We start from the raw sequence: 23,893 nt of genomic DNA, 5'->3' as shown, positions 1-23,893 counted from the left end.
GTGGACCTGCTGGCACAGCAAAAAAAAAAAAAAAAATGAAGAAAAATGTGAGAAGTGGCTGATAACGATGATTAAAACGTACCTTAATTCTCATTTCTAAACATCATTTTTCATCTTTGTGCTTTTTGCACCACTTGTAACAAGAGCAGAGTGCAAGATGAACAAAAAGCTGGGCCCGCATGCTCAAATTGCTTAGGAAGATAAATGCTGTGTCAACTGTCTCGGACTGTCGGAGCAAGTGTAGCAGTCGGGAAGAAGCAAGTGACCATTGTAAAATTACTGTGTTTGTGATCAGTGGCTTGCAAAAAAGGAGAGAAGGGGGCCAGCAGCTACCATACAATTCTCTGGTTTGCTGGCAGGAGCTCTATAGATGGCAAGACCTGAGCCGCCACATGGAACACTCAATTTTGTTTGAAAAATACAAAAGGAAAAAAAAAACGATGCCAGGGAAACATGCTGACTCACCATAGGAGTTTTTCTAACTTCTTCAAACACAGTTTATTTTTTAAACAGATTTATCCTCTTTGTACTGGTGTTCCAAATGAACAGAATTACTTTAGCAGGTTTTGCGTGTAAATAAGTAGTCATTAAATACTTGCAGCATCTTTTTCTCAGACACCGTTTTTCTTTCTCTCGCCTCAGCATGCAGGGACAAGTAGTGGCTGAGTACAAGCACCTTCACAGACAGTCAATTATCAGCATGTCCATTAGATGTTTCATAAAATATCCACAGGCAGAGTTATTGCTTGGGATTTGGCCAGTGCTGCCTTGATGCTACTCTCCTCTCAATTCCCAACTTCACTCTCTCATACGTCACAAAAATGGAGCACAAAATGACAAGGTATTCATTATTGTAATTAAAAAGATGGAGTTGCCTGTCCTCGCACAAATTGATCTCTTCTCAGAAAAAAAAAAAGAAATCATCCCCCGCACCCCTCTATAACTTACTGCATAGTTAATCATGAGAGCCAATCAGTATCTATATAATACGCAGGATGATTTAAAACAAAACCACGGCTGACAAGATGGATGTTTGACTACACAGTCTGCATAGTGTGTGAGAAAACATCTGCTTGGGCCTCAAAGGCACTTGGACTGCACTCTGACCATGATAAATAACTCTGCAGATGCTTTGGCTCTGGATTTGTTTTAATAAAAGTAAACACAGCCTTCTAAATGAATAATTATTGATTCAGACAAATTAGGTATTTGTTGTTTTTTCTCTTACTGGTCATAGATGCCACTATCCTCCATCGTGACCTCACAGTACTGCCAGTATATTAAGGTGATTAGTGATTTTACAATGGAAATCGTGTTTCACAGCTTATTAAAATACATTTAAAGTGCAACAACAAAACAGAAATGAAAGGGTAGACACTTTGATCTGATCTCATGAGGATGCATGTATATACATGTACAGTAAATATAATCTAGTATAGTGTTATTTGTGGTACAGAAAAAATCAGAAGGACTCTGGAGCATAAACTAGCAGTTTGTGAGGGTATAGTTGCACTTTGAACACAATATAAATATCAGCATGCTAACATGCTAAAACTGACAATGCCACCACCATGCCACTAACATCTGCTACATCCTCAAAACATGCAGTTTATTTATGCTGATCATAACATCAGTTATTTATTTCTGATGTTGTTACCACTATTTTCTGCATTTGTGCACAATAAATTACCTTTCCACTTTACAGTTAATTAACATTACTCTGGCCTGGCTTAGCTGGTACATTGAAAACCTGAGCTAACTGTACCCTGCAGTACCTTAACTACCCCCAACAGCATGCACTTCTTAGTGGCTACTACACAGTAATAAAATCCCCTCCCAAAACATCACACACATAAAGTAGGGCCACCTTCCTAAAGGTGAACACTCGATGGGTATCACTGCACTATAAGGCAGAACATAACACGTTTTATGAAGGAATATGCCATTGGCTAGACCAGAAGGGACACAGGGTCATAAAACGAGCAGTGTGTAAGTCTGAGCCAGGTAGTCGAGGGGTGCTAACATTAGCAGCTTTGATCTTAGCTGCACTCCAAAGTCATTTTCTACTAGATTAATTGGACACGGCGGGGTCATCCTTAATGCACCTAATGATCTTGAGAAACTTCTCGAGCCACGTAAGGCTGCTTGCTAATTACAATCAAACAAGTTTGGGCTTGGAAAAAAGTGATATGGTGAAAACTGATTTTTGGGGTGTGATTAGTTGTCTGTACATCATTATATTCACAACAGCAAAAATGAATTCAAGAGAAAGGGATATAAAGTCTCACAACTGTCAAACCTCAAAGACTGTTGCAATATAGCAATTTCCATAATATAATAATCTCAGCCACTGCCTACTGTGACACCCATCGTCTCCCACAGTCACTTTTGGGTGCCTGTCTGGTATATTTTAAAAGCCTGATATAACCCCATTTTCCATTAGGGCTTTTGGAGAGCCAAGAGGTCTTCACTGCAAGATGTTAGCAAGCATGAATAATCTCTATACTCCCCTGTCCTGTAGCAAGCTTTTAGCTATATAAATTATTGAAATGGCTGGCGCTAGGTTTTCCCTTTCTCAGAAGGAAGTGAACTTGTATGAAGTCGGTTTCCTCTGACATTTATACCACACGTCTCCTAGAGTATTCGTCTGAGTCTGATGATACCATGTTTAAATGGAAGAGTCCCAAGCCCATAAATACATCTGGCACTGTCATGCACAAAATACTAAAAGTGATTAAAGTTCAGAGGATTTTGTGGAGGCATCCTGACAGCTGATGGGATGCCATTTCGCTAGGAAAGCACCACACACCTCGACGCATGAGCGCTCCCACACACTCTTTTTTTCTTACCTTTTAAACAGGTTTGTTGACATACAGACTTCTTTAAATACACAAATGATCTGCTAGCCAAGATATTAGGAACGCCTGTTAGATCAAACTAACCCGCCTGTTTGTGAATGTATAGTACATGAAGGTTAATGAAGCAACTCAGCGTCTCACAGTTTTGCCTTCTGTCTGTTTTCCTGCCCGGTAGGACGACTCACCTAGTCGCTGATATTCTCCTGAGCCCCTGCCGACTCCAGCTTCTGGCCTTGGCCTTTATCAGCTGCCCCTGCACAGACAAAACAAATGAATCAACCAAAATAGTTCCATTTTATTTTAAGATAAATGTCGACACACCGAATATATTATGCTTTATTAGACTTTGAAATATCAAACATCACAGTCATCCCCGGTGGGCGGTAAGAGGGTAAATATACAATGAATAGGCCGGAAACATAAAAACAGAACAGATGCCTAGCAGTGTATGCTTCAAAGTGACAGGAGCGTTGGTGAGAATGGAGGCGTCTCTCAGGGGAAGGTAGTGTACGGTTGTTTATATATTCCCTGCCACGTCCTCTTTATTTGCAGATGCTTAATGCACTGAATAGGATCAAATGAGGGTTGATGGACTGTTAACAAAAAGCTAAAAAAAAAAATCATAATAAGAAGAGGCTTCCAAAGGTGTGTTTTCGTGAAGTTGAGAGAGACTGAGTGACATCCATTTTAGCTTTGTGTTTGGCAAATAGCGGAAAGTATTGTCAAATATTTCCCCTTTCCTCTGTTGAATATTACTAATAATAACTGAACAAAAAAAATGCTGATGGCAGATAAGATGACAAGAGCAAAAGTTCTTTTTTATTCCCCCATCGAAATAAATGGGGCACTGTTTTCTGAAGTAAATGGAATCATTGCTCAAGGTAACAACCAGCAAATGGAATATGCAAAGTGAAATCCTGAAGAGGGCGGGAGAAGGACAGAAGGGAAAGAAGGCGGGAGACAGACAGAGACAGATCGAGGGAGTCTTTAACATAAAGCAACTATAAAGTCACAGATGATCCGAGTCAGATGAAGTCAGTAAAGTGAGGCGAACGCAAAAGACAGTAACGGCGAGGAAGAAACACATGATTGCAGGCAGAGCAGGTCTTGAAGCCTCTACCTTTCCCCTAGGTAATCTTTACTCAGAATAGTACATCTGGCTGAGCTGACGTGGAGTCTGTAAAGCAAGAAGAGGTGGAGGGGGGGTTTGCATCTGAGCGTAAATGGAGCTTTGTGCCTGGCTTCCTGCCTGCCTTGCTGCCTGCCCAGCCAGGCCTGTAGAGAAAGGCCCCCTCTCCGCCCTTCCTGCTTCATCTCTCCTTTTCATCTCCCTCTTTACCCATCCATTTTAGCACTACCCCTAAGGGGCATCCGACACTAACACTCCCTCTCTGCTTTCATTCTCTTCCTCCCACTCCGTTCGCTTATGTTGTAAATGGAGGAATATCACAGCTAATCCGTCATGTTTATGAATGACATGGGGCCTACGGAGAGTTGGGGCGCCTTGCCAGAAGTGGCGTACATCTCTGTTGCATGCCCTCTGCTTGGCTGATCCAATCTGCCCCAGCAGCGACGGCCATAAAAAATGTCTATGGGGGATGGCAGGCATTGAGGAACACTGAGCAGGGTCATTTTAAGGCTCGTTTTAATCCATTTCCTCCACCGCTTTTGTACAAATTCCAACTAAAATTCAAGTAACTGCTTTTCTGTGGAGTTCACTACATGTAATGAAAGACTTTGCAATACCACTCCAAAAGATAATCTCAAAAAAAAAAAAAAAAAAAAAGCATGAAGAGACTCAACAACATGGCTACTGTCCTTGTAGCGATACATGAAAATTGCATGTGTGTCTGTTATGGGGGATATTGATGAATTAAATTTACTTGTTTGGCTATACATGAGAACAGATTTTGAAGGGTTTAGAAAAGAAAATCCTGTTTTATTCAATGTTTTACTATCACACCAGCACTTTGAGCCTAAGTTTTACAACTACAGTAGTTCCCCAATGTCATACAGACTAAGGATTGTTCATCTGTGAAGGTTTTTGTGGGCAAAATAGAGCCAGATGATTAATAGATTGAATCTACAATGGTTTCCTCATAATCTCAGGCATTAGGTGAGGGTTTTTAATGACAAATAAGCAGCATTCAATTAATTACACAATCTCAAAGGGGATTTATGGAAGAAACAATCAGTGCGGGGCAAAGGGGGAGAGGATGCTATTTTTCACCCAGACAGACTGAACTGTGGGTTAAGAGAGCTTTCTGCGCCTTCACCTTCCTCCTCCTATATTTCGTTCCAACATTCATCATCACAGGAGTTCTAAAGAACACACTGGATAGTATTTCACAACCCATTCCATCCTCAGTCCTTCAGGCAACAATGGTAAAATAAAATTTTTAGTGGATGGTCGATGGTCCCTCGTTGTCTGCCCTCGGGTTTTAGCAGTTTTCTCAAAGAGACTCTATTTGTTCAGCAAATTACTGAACTACCTTTTAGAGGAACCAAGCTAGAGAGACTTAATGCCACTTTGTGTCGGAGCGGGAATGTTCCTCTTAACGCTCTATTACAGTAAATTGAAATTAGCTGTTTGAGCCAACTGTGGCACATTCACAATAATATTCATTAGTGTGCTCTGCACCTGTAGAATCAACTAATAATCTAAACCAAAGTATTTTTTCCTCAGCTGAACTTTTACTGCTGATTTCTGCTGCACTGATGGGCTTACTATTTCACTGCACAATTGTTCTCATGTTCTAGTTTTCTGAAAGCCTTTGTGTGACCATAACAGTTATTTTTTTCCCTTAAACCTCATACCTACAAGAAGGTAATTGTTAAACTTCACTTTTCTTTGAAAGTAGGACTTTGATACATGCAGTACTCCTACAGACAACTGCAAAGATACATACAAAACTATGTGGACCACTGGCACAATCCTCCAAAGATGTGATATACATTTTGAAACACACATATGTATCCTCAGCGGAGATAAATGGATCATGGGTTTTTACCACCCTTTTATTGCACTTTCCTTGACATAAAGGAATTTTTTCAGACTTGTAAGTCCCCCACAGATGCACGTAGAAACCTAAACTGGGAAGCAGTCACCCACTGCCACTTAACATTTTCTAAAGTCAGTTCATTTAAGGCTTTAGAACATAAAGAACTGGTGCCCTGGACATATAATTGGGATGTGCTCTCACATGTCAGCTCTTTTCCAGTCTAGGCAATTATAAAGACCACATCAGTCCAGATACATGGCATAATTTAAAACTGTGTTAAGGTTGACTCAGAGTTCAGTAGCCTGGATGCCTAAAAAAAACAATGTGGAGAGGTGAATTTCAAAATTATGCCCCACTACACACCAGCGTGTGCTCTATTAGACTGCAGTGCTGAGCATTTTGTTTTCCATTATTGGATTACTTAAGCAATATCTACCCAATGCAGGTGCCAGGAGGCTTATTTGGGAAATCTGGCTCAAAGGAAGCTCTGGGGGAAAACCTAATCTTATTTAGACTGGACCACGTGTGCCAAACAGCACTGGGATGTATCAATGAGATAAATACAGGCTTTGTGTTCTCTGAGGCCATTTAGGGAAAATTTAGACATCTCAATTTATGACTTCTTCATTTTACTGAGCAGTAATAGTCGTGTGTTTGTGCTCTGCGTGCTTCTGACTTTTGCCTTCAAAATTAATGGCTTTACCTGCCACTCGTGAATGCTACTTAATGCCGTTAATGTCAAGGGTCATCACTTTCACTTGCATCTCAACTATTTCAGGTATTCTACCCAAGGCAGTGCTAGGACATCCATACACTAACGACAATGCCCAGGCATGTGTGGAGTAGCATTTTTCAAAAATAATTGCACGTATTCCGGATCTAAATCTGCACAGCTGCTGTTCAGAGCTTTATCCTAAAGTAGAAATAAGTTATGATTAGAATGCGTGCAAAAAGGCCTTTTGGAACAAGTAGTGTACATGAATCTGATAAAACATCTGTGTTATTCAATGGAATTTATTAAAAATGAGTGAGGCAAAATATAAAATTATCCTGGTCCCATTATTGAAAATGAATGTGTGAGCAGGTTTCACCTCTGCTAAAGTTTATGGGCAGAATGATGGATGGAGTGTTGGGTAAAGCAACTCTGCCCAAGTCCCAGTTTGAGACTGTTTAACCAAGCTGCTTGCAGCTGATAAAGCAAAGGGTGGGCTCAGATTTAGAACCTGTCAATCAATAGATGCTAGTTTGTAAAAGTACAATCGTTTTTTTTCACCACAACATAAAGTGCACCTTGTAAATAGAGCAAGGAAATCAACAACGATGTGGGTGAAACATTAGAGAGGGGGGAAAGAGAAAAATAGAACAGATGCCGTCATGGAATTGGCACAAAATGGAATTGCTGCCTTCCTTTGTTAATCAAGAGCTCTTACGTTTGGTTGAGTAATTTTGTTTGTGTGAAAACAAAAGCATAATTAACAGTTCCCTCTCCCATGCCAAAGGAAAAAATAAATAAATTGAATATGTCAGTGGAACAGGAGCCGAACAGAACACTTTGTTGAGGAGGATTCAGGTCGTCTCTGAACGGATGTATTAACTAGGCTTGCAATGATTTTTTAGAGAACTGTAAACAAATTACACTGGACATTGTCTGCTTGTTAATGTGCTCTAAATTAACAACCTTATTTTGAGTGGGAAAAAAAAAAAAGTTTTGCCACACAGGTCAAATGTTCATGAGGATATTTAATACCAGTATTGCATAAAAGATGAATTCCGGCTGCCCTGAGTCCCATTTTTTGGTTTACTATCATGTCCCAATCTTTAATGCGTAACCTTAGATTTTGTGTATGGATTTCCTTTTAACTAGTTTACAAAACACCAAGTCCTAATTCAGTGTAGACAAGCTGATGCATTACGAAGTCAATTCCAAACAAAGCTCTTGTATTCAGTTAGATTACTATGTGATTAACATGATTAGCACTCTAACCAAGCTAGAATCTCTGAGCTTCTCTCTCACTGCTTTGGGATTTTTGAGCATGGAAAGAGCTTTAATCAGTGTCCCCTCAACTTCAAATTATATGTTATGGTGTGGTGGGAAAAAAAATGTTTTTTTGGCTCAGGCTGCTGAGAGAAATGAGCACTGCCACCACATTCCAAGGGTAATATTTTGTTACTCTTTTTTTGTTGTTGCTGGCTGAAATCTTATCTTGAAAGGAGTGGTGAGAATCAGATTGATTCCTGAATTGGGCAAAAATAGTCTTTAGTACAAAAAAAAAGAAGTGTAAAATGTGAGAGTGTCATATTTGAAGATATCTGCCCCAAATTACTACACCGCTTTAATCCAGCAGGTTACCTAAACAGAACATCTTGATGCACACTTTTCTCCACCATGATGCCACAGCAAGTGACCTGTGACGGCCTTTTTGAAGAGATTGTATCCACTCAAATATGTCCAACAAATGTATCTTATTATGGCCTGCAGGGATTTTCCCTGAAGAATAACCTCAACTGCGGGGGTGAATAGTCTTGTTCCGCTTGGAGAGAAAAGGGTCGGACCGAATCCAATCTTTGAGCAGCAACCACAGAACTAAAGCCAGAATGTGACTGGAGAGGTTTATGTTTTTATGGCTTCACTTGGAAATTCCAGAGCAACAAAGGCTGATTTTCCTCTCAAATTCCTTTATTGGGGATTTTCAGAGCCAAATGTGATTTCATTGTTGGATAAGAGAATCGAAAGCTCGCATGATCAATGGATTTTACACTTACGCTTCATTTCCTTGCTATTATGTTGCATTTTTTGCACCTTAGTGATAAAGAATGTCATTATTTATAGAACACTGCATTGCATTTTTACATTTCCACAGCTTGCTGTGTTAATATCAGGATATTTATTATAGATAAGCTGTCGTACTTATTTGACTTAAAGTTGCTAAGTTAAGCATATATAATATGAGCAGCGTGTCAATATCTGGCAACACCAAGTCGCTGTGAAATTGCTTTGTTGAAAACCTGTGCTCTGTCTGCAGCTTGACACTCACCAAATAAAAAGAGAGTGATGGCAAAGGCATGCTGATGTTTCTGGTGACCCTGTGTAGGGTGTTAAGCAGGAGAAACAAACAGGCTTTTAAATGTAACGTCTGGACCTAGTGTCACCTAGCTGTCAACAGATGAGCATATGTCAAACTCAGACAGACATCCTAGTCTTATATCTGACTCTCTCCGAATTTCTAATGAATTCCACTCCATCGATGGGGCTGCATTAGTCATGTAATACCTTGTAAAATCACCTTAGGCTCATTTATACAGCTGCCTTGGTGTAGCACTAACTAAGCAAACCTGTAAACAGTACTTGATAAGTACTAAATGGCACCTTTGTCTGTTGAGACTCCATTAAGCTTATTTGATTAAATCCCAAAAAAAAGGACCAGGTTGTTTTTTTCTTAAAGCACTGCAGGTGTGTAATTCACTTTGCACAGAGAGTGTGGTTATATTAACTGCAGTGTGATGAAAAATTGTGCACGATTTATTGCTGCACTCCAGCAACATTTTAGAAACTGGAATGGCCACTGTTGTCATACAAGGAAAATGTGATTTCACTTATGCTCGTATTTTGTATGAATGATCAATAGATATAATCTGCTAATGGGGTGAGTGTATGTCCAACGGGCCTTATGTCTTATGCAAAAATCTGCTCACTGAGGTACTTTTTGAGCCAATGTCCTTTTATACTCATCCAATACTTGGCACCACACACTCATATGGCCTGATAGCCTGGCAGTGGCTAATGTGTGCAAATTGTCATTGGGAGTCTTTTTATATCAAGCACCAGTGCTCAGCACTTCTTTAGAAGGTGACTTCAGCATTTCTCTCCCTTCCATCTCATTTAGTGTGTAGATCCATTGTTGAATATACAGTATGGGTCTGTAAAGCAGAAACTGCCCTTGTCTTAGACTGTCCTTGAGATTGCAGTCCTCAGCGAGGTAGAATAAGGAAGGGAGGAGAAAATGTAAAACCCCTTCCTTTTCTCCATTATTTTGACCTTTCAGGTACGACTTTGATCCACTGTATAGAGTACCACGGCTCTTTATGTTTAAACCATACAGAATATTGTATATTAACCCCAACCTACATATTCAAAAACATTCCAATTTCCACTGTTATAAGGATGCAGCTCATAGCTCCTAAACTGGTAATGAAACAGCTCCTTGCAGACAATTTATGTCGGTCGAAAACAACCTTGTGATTGTTAGTGGAACTGCAAACATAGCACATGGGAAAAACTGCTAACCGTTCAGCCCCTGGTTGATTAATTTTTTCAATCTTTACTTTTAACACCCTGTCAATACCCCAACGTCTCCCAAAAAACAGACAACGTATGTGATTAAACAGTGATTAATCTCATTTTATTTTGGTCTCCTGGCCTTGGAAGGAAAATACTGCAGCAGTTCTGTTGACACAAGTTGTTAATCACAGCACAAGCTACCAAATGTGTTCAGTTTCCCTCCCTTTATTTATTATCACAATGGTAATTCACTCCACTGTGAAATAAATGAGGGTACAGCTGAGAGTTGCGAGCAGCTTGAGAACATCAGAATGCTTTTGTTTATTGTGTCTAGATCTCAAGATCTGTGTGAGAACAGTTTTGAAGATACCTCACCGTTGATGTCATGACTTTGTGGCCTCTCTAAATGAGTCCACAAAGAAGCTGTAAATTACATTTTCTGGGCTAAGTCAGAATGTATTGGAAAGGCCAGAAAACTTTTAAGTTTAAATTTTTAAATAAATCTTGTCCTGCACCCTCTACTTTTCTCCTTCGAGCTGAATAACCTAAGACGTATACTGTATACATACTGCAGCATGAGAACAATTGTGACGACTTAAAGGACAGCTAAATTATGATCTCTTGAGCACTGTGTTACAGAATACATTGCAGTTTCACAGGAGTTGCTTTTTAGTTCGCATGGATTGTCACATCCAATTACTATATTCAACACGCATCCATGCTCCTAGGCTTGCTTCTGGCTATTGTGTTTGATCAGGTATACTTTTGACTCACTGTAGAATCAACTAATTGTCTGCTCGACCTTGAACAGGCTGGAGGGAGCTTGGACAGGAGCTACCTTGTACAATTAATTCATTTCCCCCTCCTCCCTGTCTTTCTCCATTTGAATGAGTAATGCAGTTTTTCACAATAAACTAGTCTCTCATTCCTTGATAGTTGTTGATAGCTGCTGCTTTAATAATAGATAAGCAGTTACAGCCAGCTTTTCTTCTGTCACTTTGGCTGAAAGTTGTGTTTCGACTTAATGTTCTGTGCCTTTCGCAACATCCATGGGTGCATATGAGCATTTATTACCTTTCTGTGTTGATTATTATGCAAATTACATGGTTACATGAATGATTACATACATTTTTGAGTGCATATTTCGCATCTTTTTAATGCTAAACTAGAGCTGCAATGATCAATCAATTCATTAATCAGTTGTCAACCATTAGAACAATCCTTGATAATCTGTTTATGGGATGGAGTCATTTATAAGGAAAAAAAACCAAGTCAATATTCACTGATTCCAGCTTCTTTAATTTCAATATTCTCTGGTTTCCCTGCTCCTCTACAACAGTAAAGTAATTATCTTTGGGCATTATCTTGGGCTTTGGAAAACACAAATTGACATTTTCACCATTTTAGAGGCCAAACAAATAATTGATTAATTAAGAAAAGAATGATCAAACAACTGATGATAAAAATGTATTAAAAATTATAGTTGCGGCCCTACTATGAACAAATTTCATTTGTTACTTTTTTTATGAAGCTGAGAAAGCTAATAGCTCTGAAGACTTTCACATTAACATTCCACAACTGTAAAATTCATTATTTTATAACTAGAGTCAGATACGAATAGTAGCAAAAACAAGTTCCAAAGAAAACTGAGGAGATTTGGGTCATTTATAAATGTTTTATCCTTAAATCGGTCCGTCCTTCAGCTTTAACTTTAAGTATGATGTGAAGTAAATATGGCTACTGGGATTGAGGTGAATTGACTAAGCGCTTGTTGTTTTAATGAGCTGCGATTCTGTGCCAATAACAAGCACAACACAAAGCCAGACACCTACAAACTTTTAACAAGAAACAAGCCAGAGCATCTCTCATTATCTTAATGAACACTGAAATGGATAAAGATAACATATTTAATGTTAAAGGATGAACCATAAAGAAGCACACATCAAAATGTCTTCTATATCAGTGTGCAAGTGTCAAGAAAATGACTGCCTTGAAAGTACGTGCATGTACTATATAGGATTAGAAGTCATTAAACCAATTTTAAAAAGCCTCCAGAGAATGTCACTGTATGACTGGCCATTTTCAAACATGCTACAAACACTACTGTTCCATCAGTTCAGGCAGGGACACGGAGTTGCATTGGAAAGTTTTGCAGTTCAGTCTGAAGTCACTCATTTGTAATACAGTCTATTTCTGAGAAGATTTATCCATAGAGGTAGTTTCTCATGCCAGATACCCAAAAGCATTGTTGGAAGGCAGCCATAATTGTCGTTTGGCTGTGTGCAGGCTATGGCATCTCAAAGCTGTTTCCAGACTGATGTCGCCTCATGAAAATTTAATGAAGAAATAGTTTCCAAAAAGGTGCTGTTTACGAAAGCAACAGAAGCCACTAATTAGCCATATCACAGCAGGGAAAGGAAAACTTAAAGGTGCACGTAGACCTCATTGGCATTCAGATTAAGCAGGTCTTGTTTTGCAGGTTAACACTTAGCCAACATTGCAGAGAGGCATTTTGCATATGGGGATCTTATGGCATATGGACTATTCCAAGCCTGCAGCCTCTCAGAGATCATCGCTTGCTGAAAGCCAAAAATACTTCCTGTTCAGAGCGGTGAGCTTCAGACAAAAGCTGCTCGGGGCTTTGATTTTCTTTGTTTTGCTAAAAGAACATGTTTGGAGCAAAGTGCAATGAGACTTATCTTCTTTCACATCTCGAACGGCAGCAAGATGTAGCCCGCCCTTGTTCAGTCAGAAAGCTGAGACACAGGCAGGAACAAGAAAGCTTATACAACACGCCAAAGCCACCTGCCACCATCAAAGCACATCAAAGCTCCACCTATCCTGAATACATGTGTAGCCAGTGTAAATATGTTCCTTCCTTTCTGTCACCAAAGAAAGAGTTTGACATTTTGGAAAATATGTTTGCTTTCTTGCTGAGGGTTTGATTGTAAAATTAACATCAGTCTCCTGTTATCTGTTAAATTTACTACAAGAGATGTTTAGCTTAGCATAAAGACTACTGGTAAAAGACAAATGTTAAATCGGCTTGAATGAATTGCTTTAGTCGGAAACATGCAATTGAATTAAGTTTAATTCAATTAAGTAATATTAAAGCCTCTGGTTCATGTTAGATGTACTATTTGATGACTCTCAAATGAACTGTTTGCATTGTAGCACATTTTACAGTCACCTTGAAGTTTCCAGTGTTTTCATCCAACATATGTGAAACTTGATTTTGTCATTGGACTTAGTGCTCATTCCTTTTCTTTGATCTGTATTCCTACTCGAAGAAAATGGAGGGCAAGTTGCAGCAGAATTTTTTTTATAGAAACTTAGACATCATGACATTGACGGATGCATGATGCTAAAGGAGTAGGGTGCAAAAAAGTAAACCCAATTTTTTTTTCAGTGCAAAAAACATAAATCTGTTTTTTAGGTGTAAAAAAATGAAGACAAAAAGCCCCCAAAACAAATCTTTTGCACCATCAAGTTAATGGAGTCCACAGAAGTAAACTACCATCCTCAAAACAGAGAGATAAACTAGATTCACTCCTTCATTTGAGTACTTTGCATTAACAGCAGCTAAAATGCACTTTTTTTTTATAGTGTGTTGACTTGATATTGGATAATATATTTGTATTTTTTGTTGATCAAGATGACAAGATCAGTGCTACTCTTGTATCTGTTTGCTATTAATGAAGTTGCCACCAGGATAGATTTAGCTTAGCTTAGCATAAAGACTCATAACATGGAATGAAACTCAGTCCAGCTCTGTCTAAACATAATTAAATCTGCTCACTAGCACCCCTAAAGCTTACCAAACAGATAGTTACATCTGAGGCCTGTAGGATTTGAAGTTAGCGAGGTAAGTTCAGGTTTAATCCTGTGATTTCAGAACTGTGATGGGGTGGCATAGATCAACACATACTGAAACAGTCCTACAGTTCTACCAAACCTTGCTTTTATAAAGTAATATAATCCTAAAACAGAAACTGATGAAAACACTAAAACCTTTTACTTGTTGACCTTCTAAGATTTGCAGTGAGCCTACTTAACGGTTTGAATGATGTTTTGATGTTTGTTTCTCATTTGCTCCCAAAACTCTTTCACTCTGTCAAGGTTGCAGCTGAAAGAATAAAGCGGCTGATTAAGAGATTTACTGAATTCATCGTCCACATCACCATGAAACTAGTTCTAATACTTCATTACTTATTCTCTAAATGTGTCATTTTTTGAGTCTGTAATTTTGGTCTAAAATTTTGTGATGCAGCCATGTAGCTCTTTTCCTTTATTATATTTTCATACATTTCACATTGGTTTAGGATAATTGTTGTTCTTCTTTATGTAAGAACATTAACAGTCAGGTTCAGAAATTCTTGATTAACTTAACCGGTGAATAAGTAGCTTTGTGTGACAGCTCAGCCTGACTGTGTTAGGTTTAGTAAAGCCATATCATTATAAGGATATCTTGGGTTTGCTGAACTTGCTTCGTTTGTTTATTGTATACATACATATTTAATGGATAGGAATGAGAGCAGCGCTGATTTTCTCATTTCTCTGCAAAAAAGCCATTCCACATATGTCTCTGCATAAACTAGAACTTTAATGACTTGGAGTTGCCAAAATAATCCCTTGAAGTGTCTTTTCATTGTCATTTTTTTTGTTCATTTTATGTCCTTGCCTCTACCAAATGTGGCAGAAAACCATGTCTCGATGCCACCGGTTTACAAACAGTGAAGACACAATTATTTGCAGATATTTCTTATTCTCTCTGTCCTCTTTGCTTCAGCTGTCACTCATTCTGTCGCTCTGCAGTCTACTGGCTCTCCTCCCTCACTAACAAAAGGCTTGATGCTGACCGCCGACATGCTCGGTCTGATCTTTGCTACAAATGTGTATTTCCAGAGGACCAGCTGCCCCCTGGTTTCCCCACCATAGACATGGGCCCACAGTTGAAAGTGGTGGAGCGAACACGCACTGCCACCATGCTCTGTGCTGCCAGCGGCAACCCTGACCCAGACATCTCCTGGTTCAAAGACTTCCTCCCTGTCAACACCACCAACAACAATGGACGCATTAAACAGCTCAGATCAGGTAGGTTTCCTCTGCTGAAAACCTAATTACCAAACAGGGAGCCCTTCTTGTTTTTCTTCTACCTGATCTGCTCCCCCTGTTGTATCCTCTGTTCTTTCATCCTCTTCTTCCTCCCATAATTTAACTTCTCATTTGGCTTTTAATTTTGTAGGTAATGGCATTGTTTCTACTATTCCTGCCCTCTACTCTGTGTACGCCCCGGTGTGTGTTGTCTGTTTGTGTGTCTCCCTTTGTCTTCCAGTGTTGTCATGGGCTGTTGGGATTGTTCCCCCTCTGTGTTTGCTGGCTTCTGCCCTAACTTTCTGCCCTCATTGCTCACTGCTGTGACTTTTTACAATGATATTTTTTTTGCCGTTTTGTGTTGAGTTCCTTTCTGCATTGGTGCAGAATTAATTTTTTTAGAACCATTTTCTTCATTTCTTATGTCTTCTTTTTTTAACAATTAATATTCAACATCTGGCTTCATTCAGAATCTGCAACGGAGTGCACACAATTTTAAAATAGGACAACGTGCAGCAAAGCAAATTAATTATTGCTCTTGTGCATTTGTTGAAATTTTAATTATGAAAGAATTCTCATTTGAATGGATATTTACCTTCTTTTAGGTTATTTTTGGACACTAATCAGCCACAGTAGTGCGTACAGCTTCATAGAGCTTTTCCCTTTACCCACTGATTCTTTGACGTTACCGCCCCTGCATTAATGTTTAGACGCTAGTTTTGCTTCTATTTGCCTGTGACACGCCCTAATATGCCCATTCAGTATCCCAAGTTTCCTTTTATTATTCCAATAGAGAAATTATTCTACTATTTTCTAAAAAATGTTGCAGCTTCCAGTGCCAGCTAACGACAACACATTAGCACAGCTACTTAAATTTGAAGTCTTGTATGTTTGACCACCTGTCTTCACAGATTTCACAGCTGTCCTTTGTTAAACCATCGTGTTAACCTTACTTCCTTGCTGACTTGTTTTCAACAGAACTGTGTAGAATTAACCCTTATTTCTAACGTGCGACTTTTGATTCACGTAGAGTTGATAAAGCATTAACGAAACCTTGTTAACTAAACTTACCTAAAGAATATAATCATATTCTTATGCTGTCTTTCTTCTCTCTATATTTTTAAATCTACAGAATCCTTTGGTAAGTGCTTAGCTCTAAAGCACACATCACCCCCACTAATTTTCCATGTTCCAACAACTATTAAAATGCATGGCATGCATTTTACTAACAGATAGTTGAGTTTGAGGGCTACTACTAGAGGCACACACACTCTTCCCTCACACCACAGTGCTCAAGTGTCCTACCACTGCCAGCTAGAGCTTATCTGCAGATTAGAATCACCAACCTGAGCTTAGTTTTGTCATATACTGACCTGAGTAATGATCTGTCCTCACATGTTTGTTACTCACTCACTGACCCAGCACTTACTCACTTGCTTAATCTTTTAACATCAGCACCTTAGGTATGGAAATTTACAAGAGCTTTAGGGAGGTGACCAGTTCTGCCTAGTTCAGGTCAAGCAAAGGGACCACAAAGTTTTTGTTTCTCTCTCTCTCGCTCTTTTAAATATATCTGCTCTCAATCTCATATACGAAGTCCTGAAAGTCTTTTCCTTCAGTAGATGGTCTTCAGAAGCCCTTTGCCACTTCCAAAATGGCACCTCCCCGTGGTACATCAATGTACAAGTTCTTCTCTCTGACCTATGATTTTTCTATGATGAATCCTGTCTTTCTTTGCCAGTAGAGTACAGAAAAGTTCTTATTCTCTTTCTCTCTCCTTTCTCTTTCCTGTAGTACCTTTATTTACGTACCCTGTTAAATCTAATTTGATTCTTCTTCCAAAGCCCCCAGCCTCTATCTACTCGTACTAATGCTTCTTCTTTCTAATCTTATTTGCATTCATATTATCCACCCAGGTGGTACACCAATAAGAGGTAAGAGTGCTGAACTGACGTTCACAGAATGAAAATAATACAAATTCATTCTTGCTGTCAACCCATCCATTCACTCGTATCACCTCCATTTTTGTCCTGTTTACCAAGACCAAATCCCATTATGTTCATATGGACCTTCCTTCTTATTTGTCCTGTTTCGTTGACTAAATTTGTATTCCATCTTTTTTGTCTATGCTTTATTTCCTCCTTTGTATTCTTGTTTCAAGAGCCTGTTTAGCTCAGTTGTGATATGCTTGCCCTGGCTCAAATAAGCATATCCAATGACAATTATTTTTTAAACTATACTTTTACGTTCATTTTTGTTTTCTTTTTGGCCATAGCGAATCATGTGTCCCTCTTTTTGTCCAACTAAAACAACCAAGCATTTTTCCCCCTTAGCTGTTCTTGTTCAGCACTAAAAAAAAATGCACAGATGCTGTGGAATCACGCAGGCATGCTGAAGACAACATTGCCTCTCCTCTGCTTTTTTCTCCCAAAGAATTCTTTCTATCTTTGCAAACTATTTTTTTTTCCATTTCTTCTATTTGCTTTCCTCTCCTGTACCTCTACAAAAAAGCCCAAACAACCACTTTTTTGATAAAGTTTCTACGGTGCTTTTTTTCTCTTTCACCTATTTTTCTTACTTTTCTTGGGTTTGGAGACTATTTTACTTTTTGACTTTTTTTCTTCAGGGTTTGGGGAAGGCAAACAAGTAGAGTCTGGCGAGGACCTGATTGGCTCATTTTTGCCGTGTGACATGGAGCTGAGGAGTTGTTGATGCATAAAGCCATTTTTCCCTGGGTCATGTGACACCACACTGCTGATCCCATTGGTGGATTTTTATGGGTGTCTTTTATAGCTTTGACAAGCTAAAGCAGTGGTTGGTTACCTTCTTGTCGGCTCAGGCCGGTATTTTGAATTTTGTCTTCTAATACAATTGCATTTTATTTTTCAGCTAAGGGTTGTCAGAAGGTTGTAAGTTGTGTCGACATACATTTCTTGCTAAGATTTGCATGTCAAAACTTTTGTTACAGAGGGTTATATGTTGGTTTTGCCTTACATAATATTTCAATTAAATTTTTTCCAGATATCTCAGCAGCATTTTTCTATTTTTTGTATGCGCTGCATTTTTTTGGAAAGTCACTTCACGTAGATGAAGTCCCAAATTATTATGTAGGCCGAATATTACACCTGATCTGTGATTGAATATGCTAAAATTCATACCTAAATTTCTTTCTTTCAATTGTCTTCCCTTGTTATGCTGCTTTCTTATACTGTAAACCTCTTTTGTTTGATCCATGTTTCCCTGAAGCAGTATCACTCATCCCCATATTGAACAGTCCAGTGATATGTTGTATATTGATGGGCTTGCCCCTATTCTTAAAAGTGAAATTACATTTTTTTATTTTTTTTTTTTTATTGGCGTTAGGATGAGTGTCCTTTTAGACCCTATAAGTAATCAGGTTTTTTCTCTAAAGAGGTCATCAACAAGGTAAATGTATTAGAGACAGAAGATAGGTGTTTTTTTTTCTTTTCATTTAGATTTGGTTGACAATGTGTTATTTTCTGTTCCCGTGTCGCTACTTTAGGCCTGTTAAGGGAAACAATATATTTGTATGGCAATGTTTTGCATGATGCAACTATCCCTCACCTATAGTAGGATTACACACCCTTCATTTGACCTCAGCCAGTGGATCAGGCTGTGATAATGACTGGGGGATAAACTAAAGTTATATAAAATAGAGTTTATAGAAGAATGTAGTATTTTGTCCATGCACTTTATTGGATATTGTTTAATTACAACTTTCTGGAAACTGTCCAAACTACTTAAGCTTGAAAGGACAAAGCTAATCTAGAAGCGGAGGGAGGCTGATTTGGCCTCCTTGAGGTCAAACAAGTTCGTTGCGTTTTATTTTTGCTTGTGAACTTGTTGCCAGCAGCATATATTTAACCAAACATACTTCGCCACCCCGTTTACTATTCCCAACCAGGAGCCCTCCAGATAGAGCAGAGCGAAGAGTCCGACCAGGGGAAGTATGAATGCGTGGCCACCAACAACGATGGAACCCGCTACTCTGCTCCAGCAAATCTTTATGTCAGAGGTAGGAAATGCGCGTTAACGTCACCAGCATGCTTTGTTCAAACAATATCTTGACTTTCTCTTTAAAAAATTCATGAGGAATCTTTAAAATCAGCCAATAAGGTCTGCAGGGGCCAATCCTGTGAGGCCACTGTAAGTATGCTTTGTTTTCTGGTTCTTTTTTTTGTTTGTTTTGTTTATTTGCACTGGACTTACCTGCACTGATTTGAACCTACAGTTTATGCTCTGTTATGTCTTTCTGGTCCTTTGTGTTGATTATCCTGAATCTAACACCGATGGCTAGACTGCTTGCTGTGTTTATCTATTAATTACTTTAAAACCTGACTGCTTGAGGTAGACGTTCCTCCTGCGTTAGTCCCGACTCTTTCCCCAGCAGTGAACAGGTCCTTTTTCTCCCTAATTATCAACAGTGGAAGGACACCTTTAATCTTATTACGCTAGTTATTGACAATGAAACTGTCAAAATATTTTCAAAATCGAGTTAAAACCGTTGTCTAACTTTTAAAAAAAATATGTAGATATAGTGTAAAATTAGCTCGTGAAATTCAAATGAGCTCTTGGTAGCTATAGTGCTTATACAGTATAGGCTTGCAGTTTTATTATATATAGTATAGTTAAGATGGAGATGCTTTAAGTCATCTTTTTTTTTTTCACAGAGCTTGCAATCTTTCACTTTTTTACAGTAAAAATATTTAATGCATTGATATAACTGTATACTGCTTCTTACTTTTTTTTTTGGCAAAACACACCGTTTTTTTTTTTCCAGTATTATCAAGTGTTGTTTTAAATTTTCTCTAGATACATGTGTGTACCTGATAAGATATATATCTATTGTTCATGTATTTTCATGTAATTTCACAATGCTCTTCAGTCCTATGGTTAGCTTTTAGCAATCATCAAACTATTATCCAGATCCAAAGCAACAATATATAATAAAGCAAAAATAAATAAATAGATAAATAAAATAATTACAATTATAAGCTAACCACATGGCTTGGGCAGAAAATGTGTTAAAAGTAAATATTTTTTCTTGTTTAAAATGCTTGAGCTGAGACAGGTTGCTTTGTTAGATAGGTGCCAGGGAGATACAAGGGGCTCCCTGCACCGCACAGACATAACGTCCTTCGAATTGTTTAAGTAGCATTTGAACACCTAAAACATGGCCTTTTTACTCTCTGTGTTTCCCTTGTTTTTCTCCTTTCCTTATTGCATTTTGTTCTGCATCAAATTCCCTACATCCCTCAGAGCTGCGAGAAGGTTGGTGTGTTTTTACTTTTTGAACACAACACAAAACAGAAGATTTTTTTTCCATGAAAAAATTTTAAATACATCCTGACATTGCAATTAAAATACAAATGCATTACCATATCCTTTTTTTATTCTACCATTCTTTTTTTGAGTTCTATCAAGACCATTTCTTTCTCTGTCGCACATTTAATGTTTATGTTCCCATTGAGAATGCCCCTGGTCCGTGTCAGAATGCTTGACTGTCCAACAGGTGGTGCATGTTTGCATCTTTGAGGTGGGGCAGTCGGGATGATATTTGCATCGGTCGATTTGCATGGTCACATGTTAATGTCTGAACTAGTCTTCCCTTCTCCCCCAGCCTTGTCAGTGTTCCTGCTTGGTTTCTCTGATGACTAATGGCACAGCAGATCAATAGAGGAAGAAAAAGCTCGTAATGAAGTAATTTCTTTGCAAAAAAGGCACACAACATCAGCAGGAACTAAGTTCTCGATTTAACTATGTTCTCCTGGAACTAGCAGCAGCTGTTCTACATAGATGCTGCTTCATATGGGTGCTGAATCTTCCTCTTCGTATAGCCATTTAAGCTTCACTACGCTCCAATTTCCCCTGCAGCACTCTCTCCAACTGAAGTTTCTCATAGATAAAAATATGTTAAAGCAAAATCCATCCTTTGTTGTAATTGGCACTAAAGTCAAGTGTCAAGCTGTAAAAACAATCTTGCCCTCAGAGATTATACACTTCCTCGGATGAGGATGTTTCTGCACAGGAAGTCATGAAAAAATGATGCATTTAGAGCATTATCCACAAGACTTGACAAATGTAATGATATTCAAATGAGCAGGATAATATTATGTCTGTGGGGAGTGTGATCCAATTGGATATTAATTAAATATTGAGCGAAAGAAACGTTGTATTTAATAATGCAAGCAGTTCCCCTAGATTTCCTCTCTGGAGAGCTGCAGTCTGCTCAACAGAATGGGCTTTATGAATAAGTAGCTGCCAGCAGGAAGGGCAAGACTATGCTGCAGTCAGATATAGCAAATGCATGCACAAATAACACAGGCAATATTACAGACAGTGTTTGCAAAGAGGGTAAATTCACAAGCAATAAGTATTCAGATGTTTAAAAGTGACACTGACGGTTTTCTTTAAGGTTTACTAAATATTTTAATGCGTAATCTCACCCAAGCGAACAGTAATCTACTTTAAATGCCATGAGCAGTAACACTGACTTAATTTTTAATTTGAATCCCTCCGCCCTAGAAGCTGAGCTGAAGTCTCAGTTACCATCTGTTTTTAAATGTTTTTGTATATAAGTCCCTATTGATAAAATTGAAGGAGAAATAATATATTCACCCTTTGTCCTATACGTTATTCTCCCAAGACCTTTAGTTTGTAACAGTGTCAGACTAACCCTTCCATTTACACTGTGTGATACCACGTCTTCCCTCTGACCCTGTTACTACTTATTTTTCCCCTGCTGCCTGTTTCCCCCTTGATTCCTTTACATGGTTACCTCCCAAAGTCACGTATTGTTCTTGTATGCATGATGGACTCCTGCTCCCCTTCAAAAGGCCTTCAAGCCGTCCATGTGTACTATGGATGTTACACATTTGAGTTCACTTTAAAGCCAAACTTTTTACTTTAAAATTCAGAATTTTTTGTTTCTTTTGATGAATACTTAAAGAACATGCATCCACTAAAGCTGTCAAATGATATGCATTGTTTAATTCCAATTAATATCATTAGTGATGATTATTTAAGAAATAGTTATATGATTAAAAACAAGTGTACCACATACCTTTTGTGCTATTTGCACATATATACATTTCCTGCATATTTTTAACATGCTAGAATATTGTTATTGTAATTATATTTATGTGTTGTATAGTAAGCTAGCAAACAAAGTGATTCTTTGTCTTGTCTCCTTATAAGATTCCTTGGTACACATCATACAATCTAAGTGATCTCTCTCAGTCTTTTGTGTTAAACCGCACTTAGAGGCATGCACTCCTATTGAAATACTTTGAATAAGTATCAGTTCACTTTGGTTTATTCTGAGCTTGGATTGATTTGAAGAATCATAGAATGTATTGTGGTGAAATACATTAAAAGCTTGAAGCACCAGCATAACTATTCCTCTTGTGTGAAGATAAAGCTTTGTCATTTGACCCTGAATTCACCAGAATAATAAACTATGTGTAACATACTTCTATCCTCGGAACTATCTGGCACAGTTTTCAAGCCTCTTTCAAAAGGTTTACCTTTCTTATCTATCTTCACGAATGCAAACAAGTAGGTAAAAGCAAGCTAGAACAAAGCATAGCGGGCTTTTAATCACTCATGTAGTTTAGCCTTGTGAGAACATCCCAATCGCTTTTATTTTATTTGCTATGATCAGCAGTTGATTAAAGGCATGAATGTATAACATTTGACAGCCTTAGATTTTTTTATTTTATTTGGCTTGAGCCTGAAAAGCAGAGAAAAAATCCACCCTCCCCCTTTGTTGCGTGTGCGACTTCTTGACTGTATTATCTATATGTCTGTGTGATGTGAGAATGTGACGCGGCACATTAGCTCACATCAGCTGGAAGTGCGCAGCCTGAAAGTTGTTTCTTTGCATACAACTGTGGAGTGCTGTTGACTCTCCAGCACTTTGTGCAGTTCTGCATATCTGTACCGATGGTGACGCAGTATTTTGTGCATGGTGCTCGTGTTGGTGTTAACCCATTCACCACTAAATCTTGGCTCGAACGTGTTTTTTTAAACCTTTATCAACGTATCATAATTTCCCTATATAGAAACAGAATTCTTTTTTATGCTACAGTTTAACATTCTGTTCCCATAAATGTACCAATATGAAAGCAACATTTGAGAAAAATACAGGCTGGTTTTTTTTTTCTCGAAAGATTTTGAGCTGCTCCATTTTCTGCTTGGTTTTCATACTATGTGTTGTCTGTTTTCAGTGCGCCGGGTGCCACCAAGATTCTCCATTCCACCTACAGACAATGAGATCATGCCGGGCGGCAGTGTCAATATTACATGTGTGGCAGTGGGTTCTCCCATGCCATATGTTAAGTGGATGCTGGGTGCTGAGGATCTTACGCCAGAGGACGATATGCCCATTGGACGGAACGTCTTGGAGCTCACTGACGTCCGGCAGTCGGCCAACTACACCTGTGTGGCCATGTCAACACTTGGGGTGATAGAGGCTGTGGCACAGATAACAGTCAAGGGTAAACATGCTGCTTATTCTACTTATGCAGAATAAAACACTGCACTTTCTTTAGGAACACCAAGGCAAGAGGTCAACTCCTTAACAGTTGAGTTATAGCACGTTTCCAAGTGTTTCAGATTCTGTATTTCAGTTTGCAGCT

The 23,893-nt window shown here is 38.6% G+C and overlaps 1 protein-coding gene across 47 annotated transcripts in view; it reads left to right on the top strand.

Moving 5' to 3' along the window:
* Positions 1-23,893, top strand: part of LOC111564112 (protein tyrosine phosphatase receptor type D) — a 364,925-nt gene that overhangs the window by 299,800 nt on the left and 41,232 nt on the right. For 20 of the 47 annotated variants that reach the window (XM_055007560.1, XM_055007566.1, XM_055007565.1 and 17 more), the window contains 6 exons: positions 15,045-15,233; positions 16,366-16,374; positions 17,150-17,167; positions 19,159-19,269; positions 20,514-20,525; positions 23,483-23,752. In XM_055007560.1, the coding sequence (XP_054863535.1) occupies positions 15,045-15,233; positions 16,366-16,374; positions 17,150-17,167; positions 19,159-19,269; positions 20,514-20,525; positions 23,483-23,752 (609 nt within the window). The remainder of the gene's footprint in view (positions 1-15,044; positions 15,234-16,365; positions 16,375-17,149; positions 17,168-19,158; positions 19,270-20,513; positions 20,526-23,482; positions 23,753-23,893) is intronic. The other 27 variants (XM_035945062.2, XM_055007578.1, XM_035945068.2 and 24 more) reach the window with 4 other exon arrangements.

The sequence above is a fragment of the Amphiprion ocellaris genome, chromosome 23 (genome assembly GCF_022539595.1).
Source record: "Amphiprion ocellaris isolate individual 3 ecotype Okinawa chromosome 23, ASM2253959v1, whole genome shotgun sequence".
NCBI classification, from domain to species: domain Eukaryota; kingdom Metazoa; phylum Chordata; class Actinopteri; family Pomacentridae; genus Amphiprion; species Amphiprion ocellaris.
Note: the sequence above shows the minus strand (reverse complement) of the source record. Positions and strands in the feature narration are given on the sequence as shown.